At 42.2% G+C, this 20,576-nt stretch overlaps 1 protein-coding gene across 1 annotated transcript in view; it reads left to right on the forward strand.

Annotated features, from left to right (window-relative positions):
* The window catches only part of LAPTM4B (lysosomal protein transmembrane 4 beta), a 60,729-nt gene extending 45,146 nt beyond the window's left edge, over positions 1-15,583 (forward strand). The window contains exon 7 of the mRNA XM_037048246.1: positions 15,284-15,583. Coding sequence (XP_036904141.1) covers positions 15,284-15,361 — 78 coding nt within the window. The 3' untranslated portion in view covers positions 15,362-15,583. The remainder of the gene's footprint in view (positions 1-15,283) is intronic.
* Positions 15,584-20,576: the final 4,993 nt, after the last annotated feature.

Raw genomic sequence — 20,576 nt, forward strand, 5'->3', positions numbered from 1 at the left:
AAGATAAGGAGACTTGAGTTGCTGCTGATAATGTCACTACTTTGTCACATTTCCCAGTGAGCCTTTTTTTTCCTTTCCTTTTTCTTTTTTTGAAGAATGGTATTCTTGGGAAAGGGAGGTTTATCATTTCTCACAACTCAGTTGCTTGGATAGTTCATTCCAAAACACAGGGATAGATCACCAACTTGAAGTCTCAGCTTTCTGACAGCATTTAAATTAAGAAAATAAGAACATATAATGGTATTGTGGTTATTTTAAAAGCATACTTATATATAAAATTATTAATATAAAATGTGCAGTAAGTGCTCAGGTTTCCAAGTGTTTCATAAATGTCATAATTTTTCTAGTAGTTTATTTGAAACAGGATCTATGGAGCAATACAGGGGTTGGCAAAAGTAGGTTTGAGTATGCAGTTGTGAGTATGCCATACAGTTTATTTTTGTATTATTATTCACTAATTATTGTATTATTTTCCATATGAACAACTATAAACCTACTTTGCCTGCTCCTGTTATGTATTTTAAGTTGCTATAATTTTTGGTTAAAGAAACTAGTTTGTGCCCTGGCTGGTGTAGCTTAGTGGATTGAGCGCGGTCCTGTGAACCAGAGGATCACGGTTCGATTCCCAGTCAGGGCACATGCCTGGGTTGTAGTCCAGTTCCCTGCAGGCCAACTCCCAGCAGGGGACGCACGAAAGGCAACCATACATTGATGTTTCTCTCCCTCTCTCCTTCCCCTCTAAAGATAAATAAATTAGCCCTGGCTGGTGTAGCTCAGTGGATTGAGCACGGGCCTGCAAACCACACGATCGCGGTTCGATTCCCAGTCAGGGCACATGCCTGGGTTGCAGGCCAGTTCCCAGCCGGGGACTCAGGAGAGGCAACCGTACATTGATATTTCTCTCCATCTCTCCTTCCCTTCCTCTCTAAAGATAAATAAATAAAATTTTTAAAAAAAGATAAATAAATTTAAAAAAAAGAAACTAGTTTGTCCCACAGACCGAATTTTTCTGATTGTAGTCCTTTGTATTTCCTTCCCTTCCTCTCTAAAGATAAATAAATAAAATTTTTAAAAAAGATAAATAAATTAAAAAAAAAGAAACTAGTTTGTCCCACAGACCGAATTTTTCTGATTGTAGTCCTTTGTATTTCCAGTAAATTAGATTTTGAAGCTTCCCATATTTATGTTCCCATATTCTCTCTTTTTTTCAAGATTACTTCACAGTCGATTATTTGTTCTTCCACCAGGAGGCAGATAATATCTGGTTGATTCTCTTTCTGGGATGACTGTAGCCATTGCTACCTAGTGCCTAGATTCATTGATTCGTTGGGGGTCACATTATGATGACTTCCTATCATTCCTTTTTCATTTATTAGCTGGAATATTTCTTTAAGGAGAACCTTTCCCTCCTATACTATTTGGTTACCTGGTGGTATTTGTGATGTGGATAAATATACTTGTTTTTGTTCTGTTTACTTACCAGAAGAAAGATACTTATTCTGATTTGTTCTCTTTATTTCAGAATGATGAGTTGGTCCATTGTTTTCTAGTGGTGACCAGTAAAGAATTTTTTTTTTCACTTGTTCAGTTTTTGGTTTTGTGTGTGTGTGTGTGGTGTGTTTTTTAAGTAATAGAAAGGTCCTGTTAAAAAAGCTGGAAAGGTCCGGCCAAAAAGTACAAATATTTTGATAAACTTTATCAGTAAACCTAAATAAAACTTAACCTGTTATTAATACCTATTTTGAAACTCACAAAGGGGGGGAAATAAAAGTTTTCTCTAAAAAGTTGGTACATTATAGTTAATACACTTATTTGTGCTCAATTGGAGCCTCTTTAGGTTGGTGCCCAGATCTTTTGATACTGTCTCTGACAGCTGCCTTGCTGTCTGGTATGAGTGACAAGGTGCTCCACCTTCACCGTGCACGTTGCCTGTCCCGGACCTGAACGAGCCATTTCTCAAAGCAGTGCAGCTTCCTTTTGGTGGAGGCCGTAATCTGCAGTTCTGGGGCTGGAAAACAGATTTCCTGTTCTTTTCTTTCTTTCTTTTTGAGGCAGGGCTCTTCATGTTGAAAGATTGTTTTAATAGAACTAAAGGAGTTAATATACATATACCGGAGCCTCACTCTGAGTTTCTAAATGGGATTGGAATGATCTAGTTTTGTCATTTTCCCTGGTGTTCGTAGCTATATTTAGATCCTCATAGTGTGTAATAATGTATGCTTATCTTTTGTCCACATGGTTTTTTGGAATCTGCACAGACAAAATAACAAGTTGTGTCTTTCACTTCCTATCAAATATTAGGCCAGATGGCTTTTCTCCCAGGCTGAATAGTCTCAGGGTGACCTCTGTGGAAAGATACTGGGGCTCTTGTTGGCAGAAAATGTGTGCTTTCTCCCATCTAAAACAGTTCACATATTACTAGTCAGACATATACTTTCCCAAATAGATAAGACTTGTTAGATACTGGAAGTCATTCTGTGGGTTAATCTCCTCCAGTTTCCCAACCAGATCCTTGCCCCCCCAAAAAACATTTTCTCTCTCTCTCTCTCTCTCTCTCTCTCTCTCTCACACACACACACACACACACACACACACACACACACACCCTTTGAAAGAAATGCCAAAGATTAAAAGGCCACAAACTTTGTTAGTTCTTAATGCTTTAGGGTCTTGGTATTTGGTTCATGGCACCCTTAGGTTAAAAAAAAACAAAAAAACCCCTACCTGTTCATTTCATTAAGTAGTCAGGTCCAGATAAGAGTAGTAGCTAGTATAGTGTCTAATAGTTGTCGTCCTTGAAAATATAAAACATTGTAAGGTGGTCCTTTGAGTGACCAAAAGCACACGGTTGGGTCCCCTGGGGAGATGCAGAATTTGCATTCTGGATTCGTAGTGCGAATACCACATTCCCTCCCCTACCGCCATCAAAATATGACATTAAAAGGAAAAACATACTAAAATACTAGCCATATACATTATAGAAACAGATTTCTTTCACATTAAAATTTATGCAATTGAGATTTAAAAAATGATTTTAATTTATGCAGTTTTGTTTTGCTAGTAGTACCCAGCATTTAGTTAAGTTCAACAATGGGGGACCCAGTTGCTTTGAAATTGGGGCACTTTAAAAGCATTGCAATTAATATTTAGTGAAAATATTGTTTAAAGTTGTGATTTCAGATAAAAGAACCACAGTCTTGGTAATGTTAACTACTTGGCAATTTCTGACTACTTAGGGGTAAGAGGAAAAGTTTAAACTTGATGGGGTCTGCTAAGCCATGTCATACGGTAGGCACTAATCCTGGTGAACATTATATATGGGTTATTGTTTTGACTTCAGAAAGTATTTTGCTATGTGGGGTCTTTCTTTGAGTCTGACTGCTTAAAAAACACAGTGAAAAAGTCAGTGACCTGGTCAAGGCCAGATTATCTCCTCAGCAGCCATTTTCTAACAGAGTTCTCCGTGGGGCCTGAAATTAATTAGAGCTGACTGATCCTAGGCTGTCAAAACGCCACAAACAAATTCTCAGTTGACCAAGAGGGATTGGGGGGTGGGGTGGGATTTAGTGTTTAGTAGTGTTCTCAGTGGTTTTCAAAAATTATGAATAAAAAATTCCACTGTATTTTTTCTTCTGTTGCTTTTAAAAATCAGGTTATTCATTATTTTCTAGGTATAGGTTGAGTACTTTTAGAAACAAGTTTTGACTAAGTAATTTTACTCTCCACTGTAGAGAGGCCAAAGGACAGGGAGCGAACAAAATTGAGGGTTCAGGTCAGGAGATAGAGTAATAGTTAGACTTCAGAAATTCCTTCATACCTGAGAAATGACGGTTGCCAAGGAAGAAGTATAGTCTTGCAGATTCTTCAGGAAAGTTCTAACTTTCTGACGTGGTGTGAAGGGTCTTCGTTGAAAGGTTACCAGACTGGCTCTTAAGATCTCTTTCAGTTCTGGAAGTTTTGTATTCGTGCACACTAAATATACCTCACATACAGAACAGCTCAGCCCCATGCATTTTCCTATATATTCTGTGTGCACTCGGCTCTCATAGAAAAGTGTTGTGGGTGAGAATGGACTGGATGTCCCCTGAGATTTCTTCCTGAAAGCTTTTCCCTGCTTCAGTGTCGGTTTCGTGGTTCCAGGGTGACAGTGAGCGATGTTAACTTGGCTTTTCTTCCTTCCATCAATAAAATACAGCATTTAAAAATTATATTCTAGCCCTGGCTGGTGTAGCTCAGTGGATTGAGCACAGGCCTGCGAACCACACGATCGCAGTTCGGTTCCCAGTCTAGGCACATGCCTGGGTTGCAGGCCAGTTCCCAGCAGGGGACTCACGAGAGGCAACCATACATTGATATTTCTCTCCTTTCCCTCTAAAGATAAATAAATAAAAATTTATAAAAAATTATATTCTAATCTGCGAGAAATTATTTCTCACCCATAGAATGTACCTGTTACTTTACCCAGAGAAGAGCATCTGGGACAGTGACATCATCAGCACGTAGATATTTGAAGAACATTCCAGATAAACCCAGTTTTCATTGTGAACCTGGATAAGAGTGTATTAATCAGTTGCTTACTTGGAATAGCAATAATAGCAAGTAAGAACAATTTGTTAGTTTTGTAGTAAATTAAGAATGAAATCATTCTCTATTTTCGTTGTATTTTACTTGGAAACACACACAGAACTTGACTTCTTATCACAAATGTCCAAAAAAGGATCCTGGGAATATATCTTAAGGGAATAGTTAAAAAATATATACACACACACGTATATATGTATGTGTGTATGTATATATGTATATAAGTGTTTATTCAGCGTTTTTTTAATAGCAAAGGTATCCAATCTCATTATCTGGTAATTGGGGACTAAGTTGATTAAGTAAAGGTATATCCACTTGATAAAATGCCTTTATTGCTATAAAAGTTTTGACCAGTGTAACAGCAGAAGAAAGGGTTTTATTTTAAGAAGCAGAAATGGAAGTCTGTGCTTCAGTTACAGCTGTGGAAGAACAAAGCTTATAAACACAGATTAGAGTATACTAGAAAATTAAGCACTTGATTTTGTTGGATGCTAGAAATGAAAATAGATATTTCTCTCTATTAATGAAAGGGAGGGAGGGAAGTGTATGGGGCAGGGGGAACAGGTGAGTGGGAATTGGAGGTCGGAGGTTCTGACAGTCCTCCAGCCCGAGTGACGGCCTGTAGAAGGGCCGGTGTGGTGCAGAGTCACAGGGGAGATTCATGCACAGTAGGTGATGCAGCACGGCCAGGCCTGCTGGCCATGGAGAGACGCAGCTGGGATGCCTTTGATAGGGTTGCAGTGGTGATAGATAGCTCACAGTTCATTTCTCCTGTTCCCTCAGTAGTTAAATTCGATGTTTTCATATTAGATAAAACGACAGGATTCCACAGATAGATTTAATTAGATGCTATTATGTAGGTGTATGCATATTTAGATACAGTTACTTTTGATATGTTTATGTAGATAAATATTTAAGTGCTCAGAACCATTTTAACTTGCAATTTGGGCTGCTATATTATTTTGGTATTTCTTGCTCGTATATTTCACTAGTGAGAAATTTTTGACCCAATTTGAAAGATTGGAAGTATGAATTCTATAAGTACACTCCAAAATAATTTGAATAGGTTCTCTGCTGAGAATTAAAGGAAATAGTAACTTCTACAATATCAAGTGAGAATAGTTGATAGTAGTTTTGCAGTGAACTGATGATAAAGTCATCTCTCTCACTTGCCCTTGGAAACGATTCCTCATTACAGATGTGAGAGGGCTGCTCACTAGAACTCCCCACGGTTGTTTCTGATCTTCCCACCTCCTGCTCTGGTGGGCTCACCGGGCACAGATGCAGTCAGTTGTAGACTGCACCATTGTTTAGGTACTTTGTGGTAGGTGCTCTTAATTACATAGCAGGGCCTAAATTCAGATGGCAACATGTACAGAAATTTGTTCCTTAGAATCAAAAATATACAGGGGTGGGCAAAAGTAGATTATTGATGACAATAAAGAGCTGTGTACTGAAGTGTGCTTGAGAGTAGCAAGTAGACTCCAAGGATGTGTGACTAACGAAGGTCAGCAATTTGAACACTTACAAGATTTTGCCTTTGTGACATTCTTTTGAGTTAATAAAAGTATTGTAATAACGATAATCTGTATATCTTTCTATACGAACAACTGTAAACCTACTTTTGCTCACCTCTGTATGGTTGGTGATGTGTATGTTTGTGTTTACTTACATATATTATATAGGTTGGGGTATTCCAAAAGTGAAACAGTTATTCTGCATGCCTTAAAGATAAAGCCCAGAATTTCTGTGTGTGATTATCTTATCCCAAATGGTTATTTAATCTGTCTCCCGTTTCCTGTTGGGCCTGAGTAAAAGAAGCTCACATCTAAACAGGCAAATGTGGTGTGACCAATTTAAGACAAGCATTTAAGGTAAATGCTGCCTGTTTTAAATAAGATACACTGTAGACTATTAGGGTGTAACAAATGGTGAAGAAAAGGAAATAAATATTTTGACTTCTTGGGATTAATTTAAATGGACCTTTGGAAGACTTAAATGACTCTAAGTGGTGAGATTGTCTTCCCTGTGTACTCTTACATCTGACACTATCCTGTCTTCCAAGCTCCACATTCAGAGTAATGCTCTTCCTTGGTCTAGGCGAAGGCAGACTTTTTCTGCTAAGAACTACATAGTAAATATTTTAGGCTTTGCAGGCTGTGTGGTCTGACATTAACTATTGAACTCTGCTCTTGTAGTGTGAAACCAGGTGTAACTACGTGTGGCTGTGTTCCAATAAAACTTTATTTATGGATGCTGAAATTTAAATTTTATACAATTTTCACATAGCCTGAAACATTTTTAAAAACCATGTTAAAAAGTAAAAACCTGTCTTCGTTCACAGGTCACACAAAAATCAGGTGCCAGGCCAGACTTGTCCCATGTAGTTCACAGACCCCTGCCTGACTGGAAGTTCAGCCCAGGCTCCTGAGCACTTGCTGGACAGGTGTCTGCATCTTCCCAGGGAATTGAATGGGCCCAGCTTTCAACCTAGATGAACCCCAGGGTAGAGATTTCCCTCCTGTGAGTGGGTTGGCAAACAGCAGCCTAATCTTTTGGCTCTTTTTAAGGATATCTTTTTCCTGAGTAACTTTTAATTCTTCTATTTTTGTTATTTTGCCTACAGTTCTAAATCAGACTTATATTTAACGAACTATAGTGAAAAATCAATAAAAGAAAAATTTGCTTGTAAAATAATTGCTAAAATTTTGAAAAACCAATAGCTAACGCTATTATGCTGTGTTACTCTTTTATTTTACTCAACTATTTGTTCTGTAACGTCTTGTTTCAGTTTACTCTCATAAGAAAGGAAACATACGCCTTCATCTCTCTCCCGTCTTTTCCTTTCTCTGTCTGTCTGTATGTAGAAATGAAAACTTCATAACCCAATTACTGTCCATTTTGTCTTATTTCTGGGTTACTTTGACACTCATGTGTCTTATTTTGCATTGTGTCTGAGACCCCAGGCCATCTCATCCTTTCACAAATATATGGGGTGATACAAAGATGTGTTGAGCATTATCACATTCCATGTACTCTGCTAGTGAGCAGTTACTTGGGCTTATTTATTTCACCAACTTTGTGAGATAGAGATTATTATTGCCCCTATTTACAGATGGAGAAAAGTGGGGTAACTGACTGGCCTAGGGCCTCAGAGTTGGGAGAAGGTGGGCCCGGACAGTCGACTCCACAGCCCAGAGCACCCTCATCTTTTCGACATGGTGGCAAACATGGAAAAACACAGTATTTGTTTGGTGCATGGTTGTGAGTGGGCTGTGGCTGAGAAGCTCTGTGCTTTCTGGCAGGAGGTAATTCTCCTCATCGGACCCCTGCATTAGCATATAAGCTGTGGCTGTTTCAGACCTTTCCCGTTTCGGCTAGTGTGGTAGCCTCAGGGCCTGGCACACAATATGACCCACATTTGTTGATGAGCAGATGATGGTTAATAAATCTTGTCTCTTTTGTATCTCAGTTGAAGGAAGAAGCTTAATGTATGTGAACTCTTCCCCACCTGCTTCTTTCATATTCTGGTGAATGGTCCCAACATCCACTTTGTCACCTCAGCCAGTAACTTAGGAGTCATCTTTAAACTTGTTATAACCAGTCTTCTAGCTTCTGGGCTTGGACTCCGCTCTCTCTTCCCCTTTTTCTTTCTGTTGCTGCCAGATTGATCTAAAACATAAATCTGATTTTGTCATCCCTGTGTTTAAAAGTCTTGAGAGGTTCTGCTGTTTATTACTGCAGCATTTTTCAACTGTGCTGTCACTCCACTTTGCTATGTGACAGCCATTTGTGACTTGGGGGACAATATTTAAAACCCAAGTTTGCCAGTGGTTTGATCCCCCGCCCCTTAATCAATAAGAGCAGATTCAGGATTATCCCTACAATAATATCTCTCAGCTGCCTGCATTATAGTACTTGCTTGAAGCGAGAGGAGGGAGTGGAGTTCTGACTTCATCCTGCCAATCTATCGTATTTGGGAAGCAGCTTTGAGGGACTGTTACTGATGTGTTGTCAAAGTTGCTAAGATAGAAAACTGTACTTGAACAACAATTAACATTTTTAAAAAATTGCTGCTCTTAGGAACTTTGCTTTTTTAAAAAATGATAGATTTGAGAGAGAGGAAGGGATATACAGAGAGAAACATTGATTTGTTGTTCCACTAATTTATGCATTCATTGGTTGATTGTTGTATGAGCCCTGACGAGGGTCAAACCTGTAACCTTGGGATGATACTTTAACCAGCTGAACCACCTAGCCACAGCTGGAATACTTCCATACCCTTTGCTTCCTGCCTGCTACCCCCACTTCAGTGGGCACCCCCAAAGAAAGAAAAACAAATCTCCATTTATAGTGGTACTTATTTCCCCACATTTTGGGGGAGAGAAGAGAAGTTGATTTTGTAAAATCTGTGTATGCTCATGGGAGCCTTACATATAAACATTACCAAAACTCCACATTCTCCCCAAAAATACTGAGGACCACTGGGTTCTGTTTAAGGAGGTTCCACTTTCCTGTCATTGATTTTACAAGGCCAGTTGGGATCTTGCCTGTTGTTCCAGGCTCATCTCTTGTCACCCATCCCCAGAAAACCACCTACATCTTTACATGAATGCCCTGGTGTTTCATGACATACACTACACACGTGCTTTTCCCCTCCTGTGACGAGCATTGCTCAGGTAGGATAGGGCATCCTGCTCCAGATTGCAGTCAGTTTCTCCATCTGCGCCTCCCCAGCACCCGGCACCACAGCTGGCCTCAGACTGCTGCTGGGACGCACTGGGGAAGGAGATGGTGTTCCAACCAAACCTTACTTTGGATTTTGGAGTTATAACTGTATGCCCACAGTGCTTGCAGACATGCATCCTGCAGTAGAAATGGTGTCTGTTTTGTCTCCTTTCCCATCATCATTCAGTTACTTCTGTTTAGAAATGTGAGAGGAGGAGGTCGGGGGCAGCGGTGGGAAATCTGTTGTAGGGGGCAATGAATGTGTTGCCTCGCTCCCGGCATTGCAGGTCCAAGGAACCACGAGCTGGCTCTTTCCAGAGGTGCTTCTCTCAGGTTTCTGACTGACTTTCCTCTTTACTTTCGGACTGCCATGATTATTTTTTATTTTTTCAGTATTAATTTTATTTTTAACACAGTGTTACATGTATAATATTGAAAGATTTATTTCTTAGTTGTCCTCTACTGTTTTCTTGTCCATCCTCCAAATTTCACCCAATTTTTGCCACTGTCAACTCTTACATGCTTCCTTTAGTATTCACTCCATTTAAAATACTATGTCACACTTGCTACTTTTTTACTATTAACTTGAGATAGCTTTTGACTTCTTGTTGAATAGCATTTGTCTCTTACTGCCCTCCCTGTATTCTCTGAGGCCTTCATCTTCCTAATATAGTCACACCAAATTTTTGGTCCCATCCTCTCTTTCCCATACAGTTTTTGTTTTCCCCCAGCAAAGATTTGCCTTGTTTTTTCAGCTGCCAGGTTTGGTTTGTCTTCCTTTTTGTTTTAACTTTCTACCTATCCTAGTCCTTTCTCTCCAGCCGTCAGATCTGTCAATTACCGGTTAACATTTTTTCCCATGTTTCACTCTAAGACAACCTATGAGTTTTGTTTCTTTCTTGGGGCGTCTCTTCCTGCTGCAGGATAGATGAGGTGCCATGCAGCCGGCGTCCCCAGCTCTGTCCCCAGCTCTGTCCCCAGCTCTGACTGCGTTGTAACTTCCCTCACCCTCATGACCACGTGGAGGGCAGCAAGCAGATAGCTGCTGTGGTTTACCTTGTGCTTGGTGCTGCCACCCTCCCCCACCCTGCCCTGGGCTCTGAAATCTCCAGGGATGCTTCTTTGAGAATCTGGTGAAAGCTCTGAACACTCTATTCTCCCTGGGAAAATAACTGAACAAACATAAAACTTGGCATGTAATTTAGTGAATGTCTGAAGACATTTATGTAACTTTTATATAATGCATTTTAGTAATCTAATCCTAGCAACTATAGAATTCCAAAGGAGCCTTTAATGGTTTGACTCTAATATTACAGTAAAAGTCCAACTCTAACCAGAGTACCCAAACATTTTCTTTTTTATCAATAAATAGTTCCTCCCTCTTGAGCATTTTACTATTTCTTTTTTTTTTAAGATTTTATTTATTTATCTTTAGAGGGGAAGGGAAGGAGAGAGGGAGAGAAAAATCAATGTTATGGTTGCCTCTCGTGTGTCCCCTGTTGGGAACTGGCCTGCAACCCAGGCATGTGCCCTGACTGGGAATCGAACCACAATCGTGTGGTTCGCAGGCCCGTGCTCAATCCACTGAGCTACGCCAGCCAGGTACTATTGCTTAATATTTGATGGAATGAATGAGTTTCCCAAATTTTAATGACCTGTGGATATATGGCCAGTAGGAATCACTTTTTTGCTACCTTTGATGCTAATTTTCCCCTCTCCAATTGTTCTGTATGTTGACGTAGCTAAGACGTGTCATGTTTCTCCTTGTAACGCTCTGAATACCTGTTGAGCTGAATTGAAATGAAAGATGAGCTGCATTCCAACCGGCATACTGTCACCTACATGACAGCTCCCAATTAAAGAGACAGTGTAGGTAGACAGATGCTGATCTCCCTAGGGAACAGAGGCCTTCTGGGGTCCCTGGCAGGAGGGATTTTTCTGTCTGTGGAAAGGAGTTACACCATTGTGCAGACACTCTGTGGCTGAGATCCTGTAAGACAAACCTCTGGGGCTGTGTTAGGTGAGACTTCGGTCACATTGTGTGTTGTTGAAGTGTGGTGTGTGGCTGAGGTTTGTACTGTGTCTGTGTTTATCTGCTCAGTGAGCAGCTGCCGTCTTTACCCAGCGGTGACTTGAGATTGAAGCAGGACACAGCCTGTATTCTAGTCCTCAGAAACGATTTTTTGGTTAGTGATTGTGAATAATTTTTTTAAAGAAAAGACTTTAAATGCCAACTTCTTAAATGCCAAAAATAATTGAGTTTTCACCAGTTTTGTTTTATGTCATCTTCATTGGCATATTATAACTTAATTGATCATACAGTTTTCTCAGATTTCCAAGCACTTCACTGATTTTAGTAGAAAGGACAACAGCAAGTGTTTTTAGTCAGGATTGTTATTTTTTTATTTAATCTTTATTGTGTTTCCATGACCATTAGTCCCCTTATACTCTCTGCCCCCATCAGTCACCACACTGCCGTCCATGTCCAGGAGTCCTTTTTCCTTTTTGCTCCATCTCTCCACCCCCTGGTCAAGATCATTTAGTCAGATTGTAACAATTCTTACTTCACCAACCTTTCCTTGAAATCATCAATAATACTAACATCATTTAGATTAAAAAAAGATGACACTGTCCCTTCAGAACTTAAAACCAGTTTCATTTGGAGAGCTTTTCCCTGACAGGAGTCCAGGAGCCTGTGGAATGAGCCGCGTGAAGGGTGTTTTACAGTCGGCACTTGGTCCGTGGTAATGGGGAAGTGAGGGTGAGTGGGGGTGTCAGAAGCCGCAGTGAGAGGAGAAGCTCCTCACAGGGTCCGAGGTAGGAGGGTATTAGTGGAAAAGCCATTAAGATGTTAAAAACTGACGTGAGGATGAAACTTTATGTTTGAAAAAAAGTAGCAGGAGATAGTGACAAACAAAAGGCAAATTTCCAGCATTCTTTTTCCCTTTTCAAGGAAATTTTATGTTTAGTCTTCTGTGAATGTGTTGGAGAGTTTGAGTGTTGCATTTTGCACAGAAAAAAAAGTTGGGCATGATGGCTGTTTTTTCTGCCTTTTCTGTAGCTCCACTGTGTTTTAGGATAATTTCTCCAAGGGTACTGATAGATATGAGTCAGGTGGTAGTTTAATGAGGTTAGGGAGCACAGTGCTGAGGTTCTTTCATGCAGAGTTTAACATTCTGGTGCTGATGACAGCTGTTTCCCCGGGCTGTGAATTACCATACTGAGTGCAGGCACACACGTATGTGCCGGGCCCCGGTTCTAAAGCCAGGCATGCCACTGCAGAGAGGAGAGCGGTGGCTTTGTTGCAGAGAACACACACTTTTCCTCCGCTAAGGCTGAGACTTTCAGCATTCCTAGTGGAGACACTGCTGCTGGGAACTGGATAAAGCTCCATAAGGTGGTCACAGGCTCTCCGTGCTGGTACCCTCACCCGCCTCTCCAGCTTTCTCTCCGTGGCATGTCCCATAAGTGTCCACCTCCACGGAGCCTTCGGTCCCCAGAACGTGTTTCGTTTTCGAGCTTCCCTCCCTTACCTGTGCTCTTCCCTCTACCTGCATTGTCATCTTCCCTCCGCCTGATCTTATTTATCCTCCTGAGAGGACTCCCCTCCCGTGCCCACCCGAAGTACTTGTCCCTGTCTCTTCTTCCTGAACGTCTTGTCCACGCATTGGTCATGCGTAGGTCGCCTGCTTCACCTGCTTCCACTGGACTGTCAGTTCCTTCACAGACCGTGGAGTGTGTTCAGGTTTGTGTTACCGTCGCCGAGTGCCCTGCCATGCCACTTGCGTGTGGTTCCCTTCTCTGGGGGGAATCCTGGGAGTGCTTCCTGGCCTTGGACAGGTGTTTGTACTGAATGTATTGTGGCTGCTCCTTTCTGCAGAGCAACACCTGAACACTGGCCTCGATGCTGTACCTGGGTAATGCCTGAAGTATGAAGGACTTAGGCTACAGGCACAGTGTCACCACCACTTTGGGGACAGAGGCTGTGAAGCAGACAGTAGCGATCTCAGGCCTTGATCTTGCTTGTGTGGCCACTTACCACTTGTAGCTCCCCAAGTTTAGCTTGATTGGAGCTGAGTGTCATGTAAATATTCCTCCTTTACCAGCCAACCCACTGTTGGCTTGTCAGCGGAGGGTGCTGGAGGGGGAAGGGGTTCTCTTCTCCTGGCTCTGGTGTGCACCTGTGGAGCCTTTGGATCCTGTTGGCAGTGCCTCGGGGTTGGGGGGGACAGTGGCAGCCACACCTCCTTGACAGCCTTTCCAGCAAATACCTGCTTCCAGGCAGTTTCCAAGGCAAGTGGCACCTGCCTGTGAACAGCTTCCAGCAGCACCCCGCAGCAGCTTCCCAGTGTCCCAGCAGGTGGCTCCTTATACACCTGCCTCAGCCTGCTGCCTGTGGGCCAGCTCTGGGCTGGCTCAACCCAGAAAACTTCTCTATGGGCCACCCCTCCAGTGATGCTCGGTTCCCCGCTTTGTGGGGGGGACCCCTTTCTGTACTGGTTCTTCCCTTCAGCCCTCATTCAGCACTAATACCTGTTAGAGTTCTGTCTGTCCCCACCCTGTCCGTCCGTGTCCCCCCCACCCCCAGCTCTTTCCCCTCCAATCCCATTAGTAACTTTCTCTTTTCAAATTACTGGTGGTGTCTATCCCTAGATGGGACCCTAACCAGTATAGATGCGTAGAATACCAGGCTCCATTTCCCCACCAAATGAACCACGGAGATTCTCTATGGGCCACCTGAGTGATAGTTAAGTAATTCCACCAGCAGCTTCTGAGTTCTTGCAGTCAAATAGGTACTGGGCCCAGCTGGGCTCTGCCTAAGACAAGCTTCAAGACTGGAAGAAGAAAAAGATAGGTAGTGAAGTATAAGTTGGAGAGGGTGTGTGTGTGATTGTGGGTGTAGGGATGACAAAATCTTAATATTTTAGTGTTGTCCCTGTAGGAATCAAAGGGTAGGTAAATGATGAAATTGACAAACATTTACCACTTTAAATGATGTCTATGATAGAAAGAGTAATGGAATGTTGTTTGGTTTTCATTCTTTGCATTTTCAAATATTCTTTCTCTTTTCACAAAACATTTGAAATGGGTAACGTTTTATTTCATCTCATCTCTGAGTTCCCAAGGGTAGGAACTGTGTTTTATCTTAGTTATGCCCACAATGCCTGTCACATAGTAGGCACATACTAAATTTTAGTTGACTGATTAAAATACCAATTATACTGAGTTGATCCTCTCTTGTGTTTTGTTTTCTACTCTGAGAAAGCCAAAATTACTCAGTGTTTTCTTATGTTGACAATTCATAAGCAATCACAAGTAATTGTTTTTGTACTAGAAATGTGAACAGAGAAGTTATCAGTTAATTTAGTGCTTGTTCTCATCTGTTTTTTTCCAGCCATTTACAGAGATACAGTATCTGCCATTGCAGGTGTGCATCACGCAGTGTGTTAGGTACTGTGTTTGTAGACCTCTTAGTCTCAAGCATCTTTATTTTACAGACGTGGAAGTTGAGATTACGTAATTCCCCCAAGACCACCCTGACAGTATGGCTGAGCCAGGCTCCCGATGGAAGCCCAGGCCCTTGCGTGTTCCACTCCCATTTGGATCCCCTGTTCCTGCAGTCAGGTGCTTCCCCTACTTGTTGGTGCAGATGGACGGAACACACAGGAGCCCTTTGTCCTCTTTAGAGCTGCCACTGCCTCCTTTCCAGTTATAGTCACGTAGCCCTCTGCCTTCCAGGCACATGTGAACAGGTTTGGGGAACTCAGAAAGGGCCAAAAGTCTCTTCCCATTTGCTTCTCTGAAGATTCATAAAGCATCTCATTAAAGTCTAGCCACTTGCTGAAAAATTGAAATTGACACAGGTTATGGGAAACATTTAATTACATGAAAAGTTCAATTGAAGTTAAAGCTCAAGGTGGAAGGAACATAGGTGCACTTTTCAACACTAACCCTTGTCTTTTCTTTTTCTTAGGTGCTGTTACCCCCGTACGATGATGCTACTGTGACTGGCGCTGTCAAGGAGCCACCCCCCCCTTATGTGTCTGCCTAAGCCTGCAAGTGGGCGGAACTGAGCATGACCTTGACTCTTCAGACATCAGAGCAATAGTTCTTTAATTTCACTTCTGGGATGAGCTTTCTGAGCTTATTTGTTACTGAAGTGTTCCAGTTTAAAATTTTTAACATTAAGTTGAAATCCTCTGTAGTTCTAGATGTCTGCTTTAGCTGAGCACTCCGATAGGCCAACTGTAGAGTTCTTTCTGTGGGGATGGAGTACGAGGGGCTACCCTAGACCTGCCTGGGCTTCCTGGGGCGCTGAAACTACCCAACAATCCAGATGAACCCCGAGTCAGAGAAGTCTAGTTTTGTACATGCCAGGCTGCAAAGTTGATGAATTAGTCACATTTTTTTCTGTTTCCTTTCTCTTTTGAAAGTGTAAAACGAGTTGGTCCAAAGGTTGTGGGTTATTGTTAAGCTGAAAGTGTAAAATAAAATAAAAATTACACAATACTTTCCTTAAGCCACTCCAGTGTGTAGAAGAAACCCTTAGGAGAACAAGGATGTTAATTGTGAATCATTGCTCCAGTTAGGTAAATAGGAGTCCATATATATGTATAAATAAAACAGTAAGTTCCTGTAGATCCTTTATGGCTTAAATTCAGTGACCATTTGAGTTTTCTGGCCAGGGCTAAATCGAGACCGTTTGACAATCCCCAGCAGTGAGAGAATGGTCACTACCATGGCTGTTCATGTGCACCTTGTTCTGAGGCCATGGAATGGCGTGTCACGTCTGAGTTACAGGGGTGAGCTGATTTGTTTGGGCAGCATGATACCTGGTGTTCCTGTCCCTGCCCAGGGCCGCCTTTCCCTGAGTGTTCTGCCCTGGCCTGATTTAAGGAGGACATCCATTTCGCTCTGTCATGTGGCATTGCTGAAATATGTTTACCTAATTATATAAAAGTTTTTTTTCTCTCCCTGCAAGGCACATCTTACTACTTTGAATTCCCAAGTATATCTAGTCATCTTTCAAAATGAGTGCATAACAGTCTTCGGGAAAAGGAGGGGTACTTTCCTGGAGGAATGACCTTATCTTGATTACCTGAATTCCAAGGGGCTTTTATATATTCGTGTATTCAAGGGTCACAGCTCTCCTGTTTGTTCATTTTCCAATGTGCCGTAAATGAATGCTTTTACGATTAAAGTGAGATTTGCCCACACCCAAGAAAAGACTCTTCTGATGCTGCGATGACTGATTGTGTCGAGGGACCCTTCCCATTCACACGGTTGTGTGGATGCTCGCGGTTCCACTGCAGAGGAGCTTTACAGCTTGTTGCACACATGCACTTTTAATATTCCAGTGTTGATGAAAGCAGAACGTCTCGGGCCGAGAGAAATGGAGATGAACAGACTTGAGCTTCCAACATTCCTACCCTCAGCCTCTACCAAGCTGTGCGTGCTCAGCTCTTTGCATACGATCACTTTTTTGTGTCCATACTGCACTGTTAATAAGTAGTTCAGATTTTACTATATTCAAAGGAAGATTAAAAATTAAGAGAGGTGGAAGGTGAGAGTATTCATGAGAATCACCCTCAGCTATCTCTTATAGTATGTCTCATTCATATTCTCTATAAACCCTGCCTAAGAAATTATGTTTGTTGAAGACTTATGCCTATAATATTCACACTAAGTTAATCATAATAAGTGTTACAGATGGAAAAAGGCCTATCAGTTTACTGATCCCTGTGCAAGGCACATAGGACATCAGTTATTTGCATGTTACTATCCATAGTTTTCTATCTGTTTGCATAGTAGTTTTTGCAGTGTGAAAAATGGCACAAGGTCAAGTAGAAAGAAATGCTGATTTTGAGAGTAAGGTCTAAGAGGATCTTGTTCGTTTTGCATTCGAATAGCACCATAGACATCAGGATATTAGGTCCTACTCAGAGATCCCATATGGTGCTGGTACTGCTGGTTTTTCTTAACAGTATAACACAAGCTCAGTTCCAAAGCTGTCTCTCTGTCTGCCTCTGGGAAGTAAGGACCTGTCATTTTGTCTCTGCTGTGGGGAGACTGAAGTTTGGATTTAAATGGCCCTGCAGAGCACATCCCATGCCTCAGCAGTTCATTGGGTCTTTGTCTCATTGCCAATCCAGATAAATGTCTATCTTTTAAATGTATTTTAAATTCCACTTTAATATCTAGGTTCTTTCTCCTCTTTTGTTTCTACAGCCAAACAATTACTCCCTCAATTTTCACATGTGTTTGCCTCTCGGTCACTTGACTGATGAGAGCTCACTGGTTTTTTTCATCTTGATAACCTGTAAGCCTTCCTGTTAAGGCCATAGACATTCAGCTCAGCACCACGCGGTATGCAGATGGACTCACCAGTAATCCCTTCATGCCAGAAAGAATGTTTTAAGGCTCCTTAATGGGGCAGAGAGAAGAGGAAAACTTAATACCTTTTGGCTTGGATTGTGGTCTGCCTACCCTAGAAACTGAGTTTCCGCTAACCAACCTAGTCAGATTCCCAGAATGCCGAGTCGCATGGGTTTGAAGGCTGGTGGACGAGTTGCCTTCCCCTTTCTGCTCCTTCTTCCTACATAAACATTGTGTGCAGCATCCCCCCAAGTCTGATGTCCTTGTCCCTGTCCCTGTCCTATCGTCCCTGAGAATCTAAGACACTTTCCCCTTTCTTTCTCTGTTCTGGCCCTAAACATTTGTTTAGTTTGACAACCTAAGCAAGACACACCTTACTTCCTCTGTCCTCTCCACCCTCAGTTCCTTCATCACCAATCGTTTGTAGTAATGCTCTCAATAGACCGTCTTTCTAGACTTGTAACTGTTGAAGTTGTTTTCTCCATAGAGGGATGTATTATGTTTGAAATATTTATGCTTTGAGGGGGGAAAAACCCTGCTGTGCAAACTGAGTTTTTGTAGTGGAGGAAAACTAATTAGACTATAAAAATAGTATTTCCACTTAAAAGAAAAATACATTGGTTTGGCAGCTGGTCTGGAGACTGACGTCCACAGGATGAAGTAGTATTGCTGCAGGTCACACAGGGCAGTCTCTGATGTGCTAGGGTATTGAAAGAATAACGTGTGAAAAGATGGCCAGCGAGAAGTGCAGGCTCGTCTGCTTCAGGCCTCCCCACCTTCGCACCTAATGAGCACCAGAAACAGTGCCTGTGGCTGCATGAAATGCATTTTTGACAGCTCAGATACTTGAGATACATATTCTAAAGGGAAGGAAAAAGGCATTGCAAGGATGTCCCCACACCCATGGAATGCACTTAGGGGGTTTCTGCACACTGGCCACATTGTCAGCCAAACGACTGGTGTCTGGTAGCCAGCCAGGGCTGTGACCTGTCTAGAAGCCGATGGCGTGCCCTCTGACGAGAGCACAGATAGCGGGGGAGAAGCTTGTTGGCAGCTCAGCCGAAGTTACATCAGAGCAAGTCTTAGCACCGTGCACCCATCAGCAGGATCCTAATTAGCAAGAACAACTGCTTCTGAATGAAGAGTCTGACTTAAAACAGCAAGGTGGACTCAAGATTTGTTTTATCCCATCTAAAACACGTATTTTACGGTCATTGTTAGTACAAACACGGTTTTCACTTAAGTAAACTTACTAACATGGGAACCTCTTTAACTCAGCAAGTAAAATTATACATATAATCCCAGGTGTATGTCAAGACACCCAGGCTGCAGTGTTGCAATAGAGCAGAGAGTGGAAGGGACTGTGACCCCGAGTCGGTGAGGCATGACTAGCCAACAGTGAGGGTGTGAGCCAGGTTTCTCTCAGGAAAGGCAAGGGTTGTGTCATCTCGTCTGCTGCTTGCTAGTCACAGTTCTGGTCCTTTGGTACCTTGGCCCCCACTATACTTACAACTTGAAAAGTTACTTGAGAAGTGACGGGTCCTGCATTCCTGGGATCCTGAAGTCGCATCTGATCGAAAGATGATCCATCGGCCTTCCCCCCGCCTGAGGAAACCCCTGGCTTGGCTCTTGGAAGACAAAGGAACAAAAGTTCTGCTCTGTGTGCCCAGAGACATCACAAAGGACCCTGTGTGATGGGGACGCCCCGCTGACCCAGTGGCATTTGTGTGATGTCACTTTTTACTGTATTCATTTTCCTTAAAGGGATGTAGTTTTAATTATTCTTTGTCACTAATTTTCCTTCACAGAATTTTTTTAAAGTGCAGGCCTTTTCATTATATTTATCGTTTCTACATATGGTTCCCTTTCAATCAGCAATAATGGCAGCTCTAACCTTGCTTTTGTTGGTGACCCCAGTCTTTTGGGTACAATGAGTATGAAATGTCAGTGGATATTTTGACATTTCATACTCATTGTACCCAAAATGGAAGATTGGCTGCAGTGTCCCCTGAAGCAGTGTCCCCTGAATCCGCTCCTGTTGACTTGTGCAGGGCAACCTGCCCACCGTTCCAGCCATCGCTGCTTGGGCCCCTAGTTCCTCTGCCTAGTCCCTGTGTGTCTCCCCGTATCTAACCAGTCCCCCGTCCAGTGGCTTCCACCTCTTTACCTGGTAGACTGGCATTTACCATTCACCGAACCCGTTCTGTATGCCAGCTGTACTGCTTTACACACACTGTCTCTTTCACAGCTGAGGAAATTGAGACCTTTAAAGCAAAATAATGGTCCCAAATCGTACCAGTTATTGGCAGAACCAGGATTGAAATGCTATTGAGTCTGAGTGGGTGTTGCATAACTTGTTTTTAAAAATACTGACTTTTAGAGAGGAAGAAAAACATCAGTTTGTTGTTCCATTTACACATGCATGCATTCATTGGTTGATTCTTTTCTTAAATATTTTTAAATTTATTTTTAGAGAGTGGGGAAGGGAAGGAGAAAGAGTGGGAGAGAAACATCAATGCATGGTTGCCTCTCATGTGTCCCCTACTGGGGACCTGGCATGCAACCCAGGCATGTGCCCTGACTGGGAATCGAACCAGCAACCCTTTGCTTTACAGGCCCGTGCTCAATCCACTGGAGCCACACCAGCCAGGGCCATTGGTTGATTCTTGCATGTGCCCTGACCAAGGATTGAACCCACAACTTTGGTGTATTGGGTCACTGCTGTAACCAACTGAGCTACCCAGCCAAAGGCTGTGTATCTTTGAGACATCTGGAATTTTCTAATTCTGTACATCACCTTTCACTTCTTACAACAGTTGATTTCTACTAATTGGCATTAATACATCCCAGGAAGGAAAGGAAGTCATGCAAAGCCATGTGAGCTACACAAG

This window comes from Sturnira hondurensis, unplaced genomic scaffold, assembly GCF_014824575.4.
Source record: "Sturnira hondurensis isolate 20B ecotype Veracruz unplaced genomic scaffold, ASM1482457v3 Scaffold0006413, whole genome shotgun sequence".
In the NCBI taxonomy this organism is placed as follows: domain Eukaryota; kingdom Metazoa; phylum Chordata; class Mammalia; order Chiroptera; family Phyllostomidae; genus Sturnira; species Sturnira hondurensis.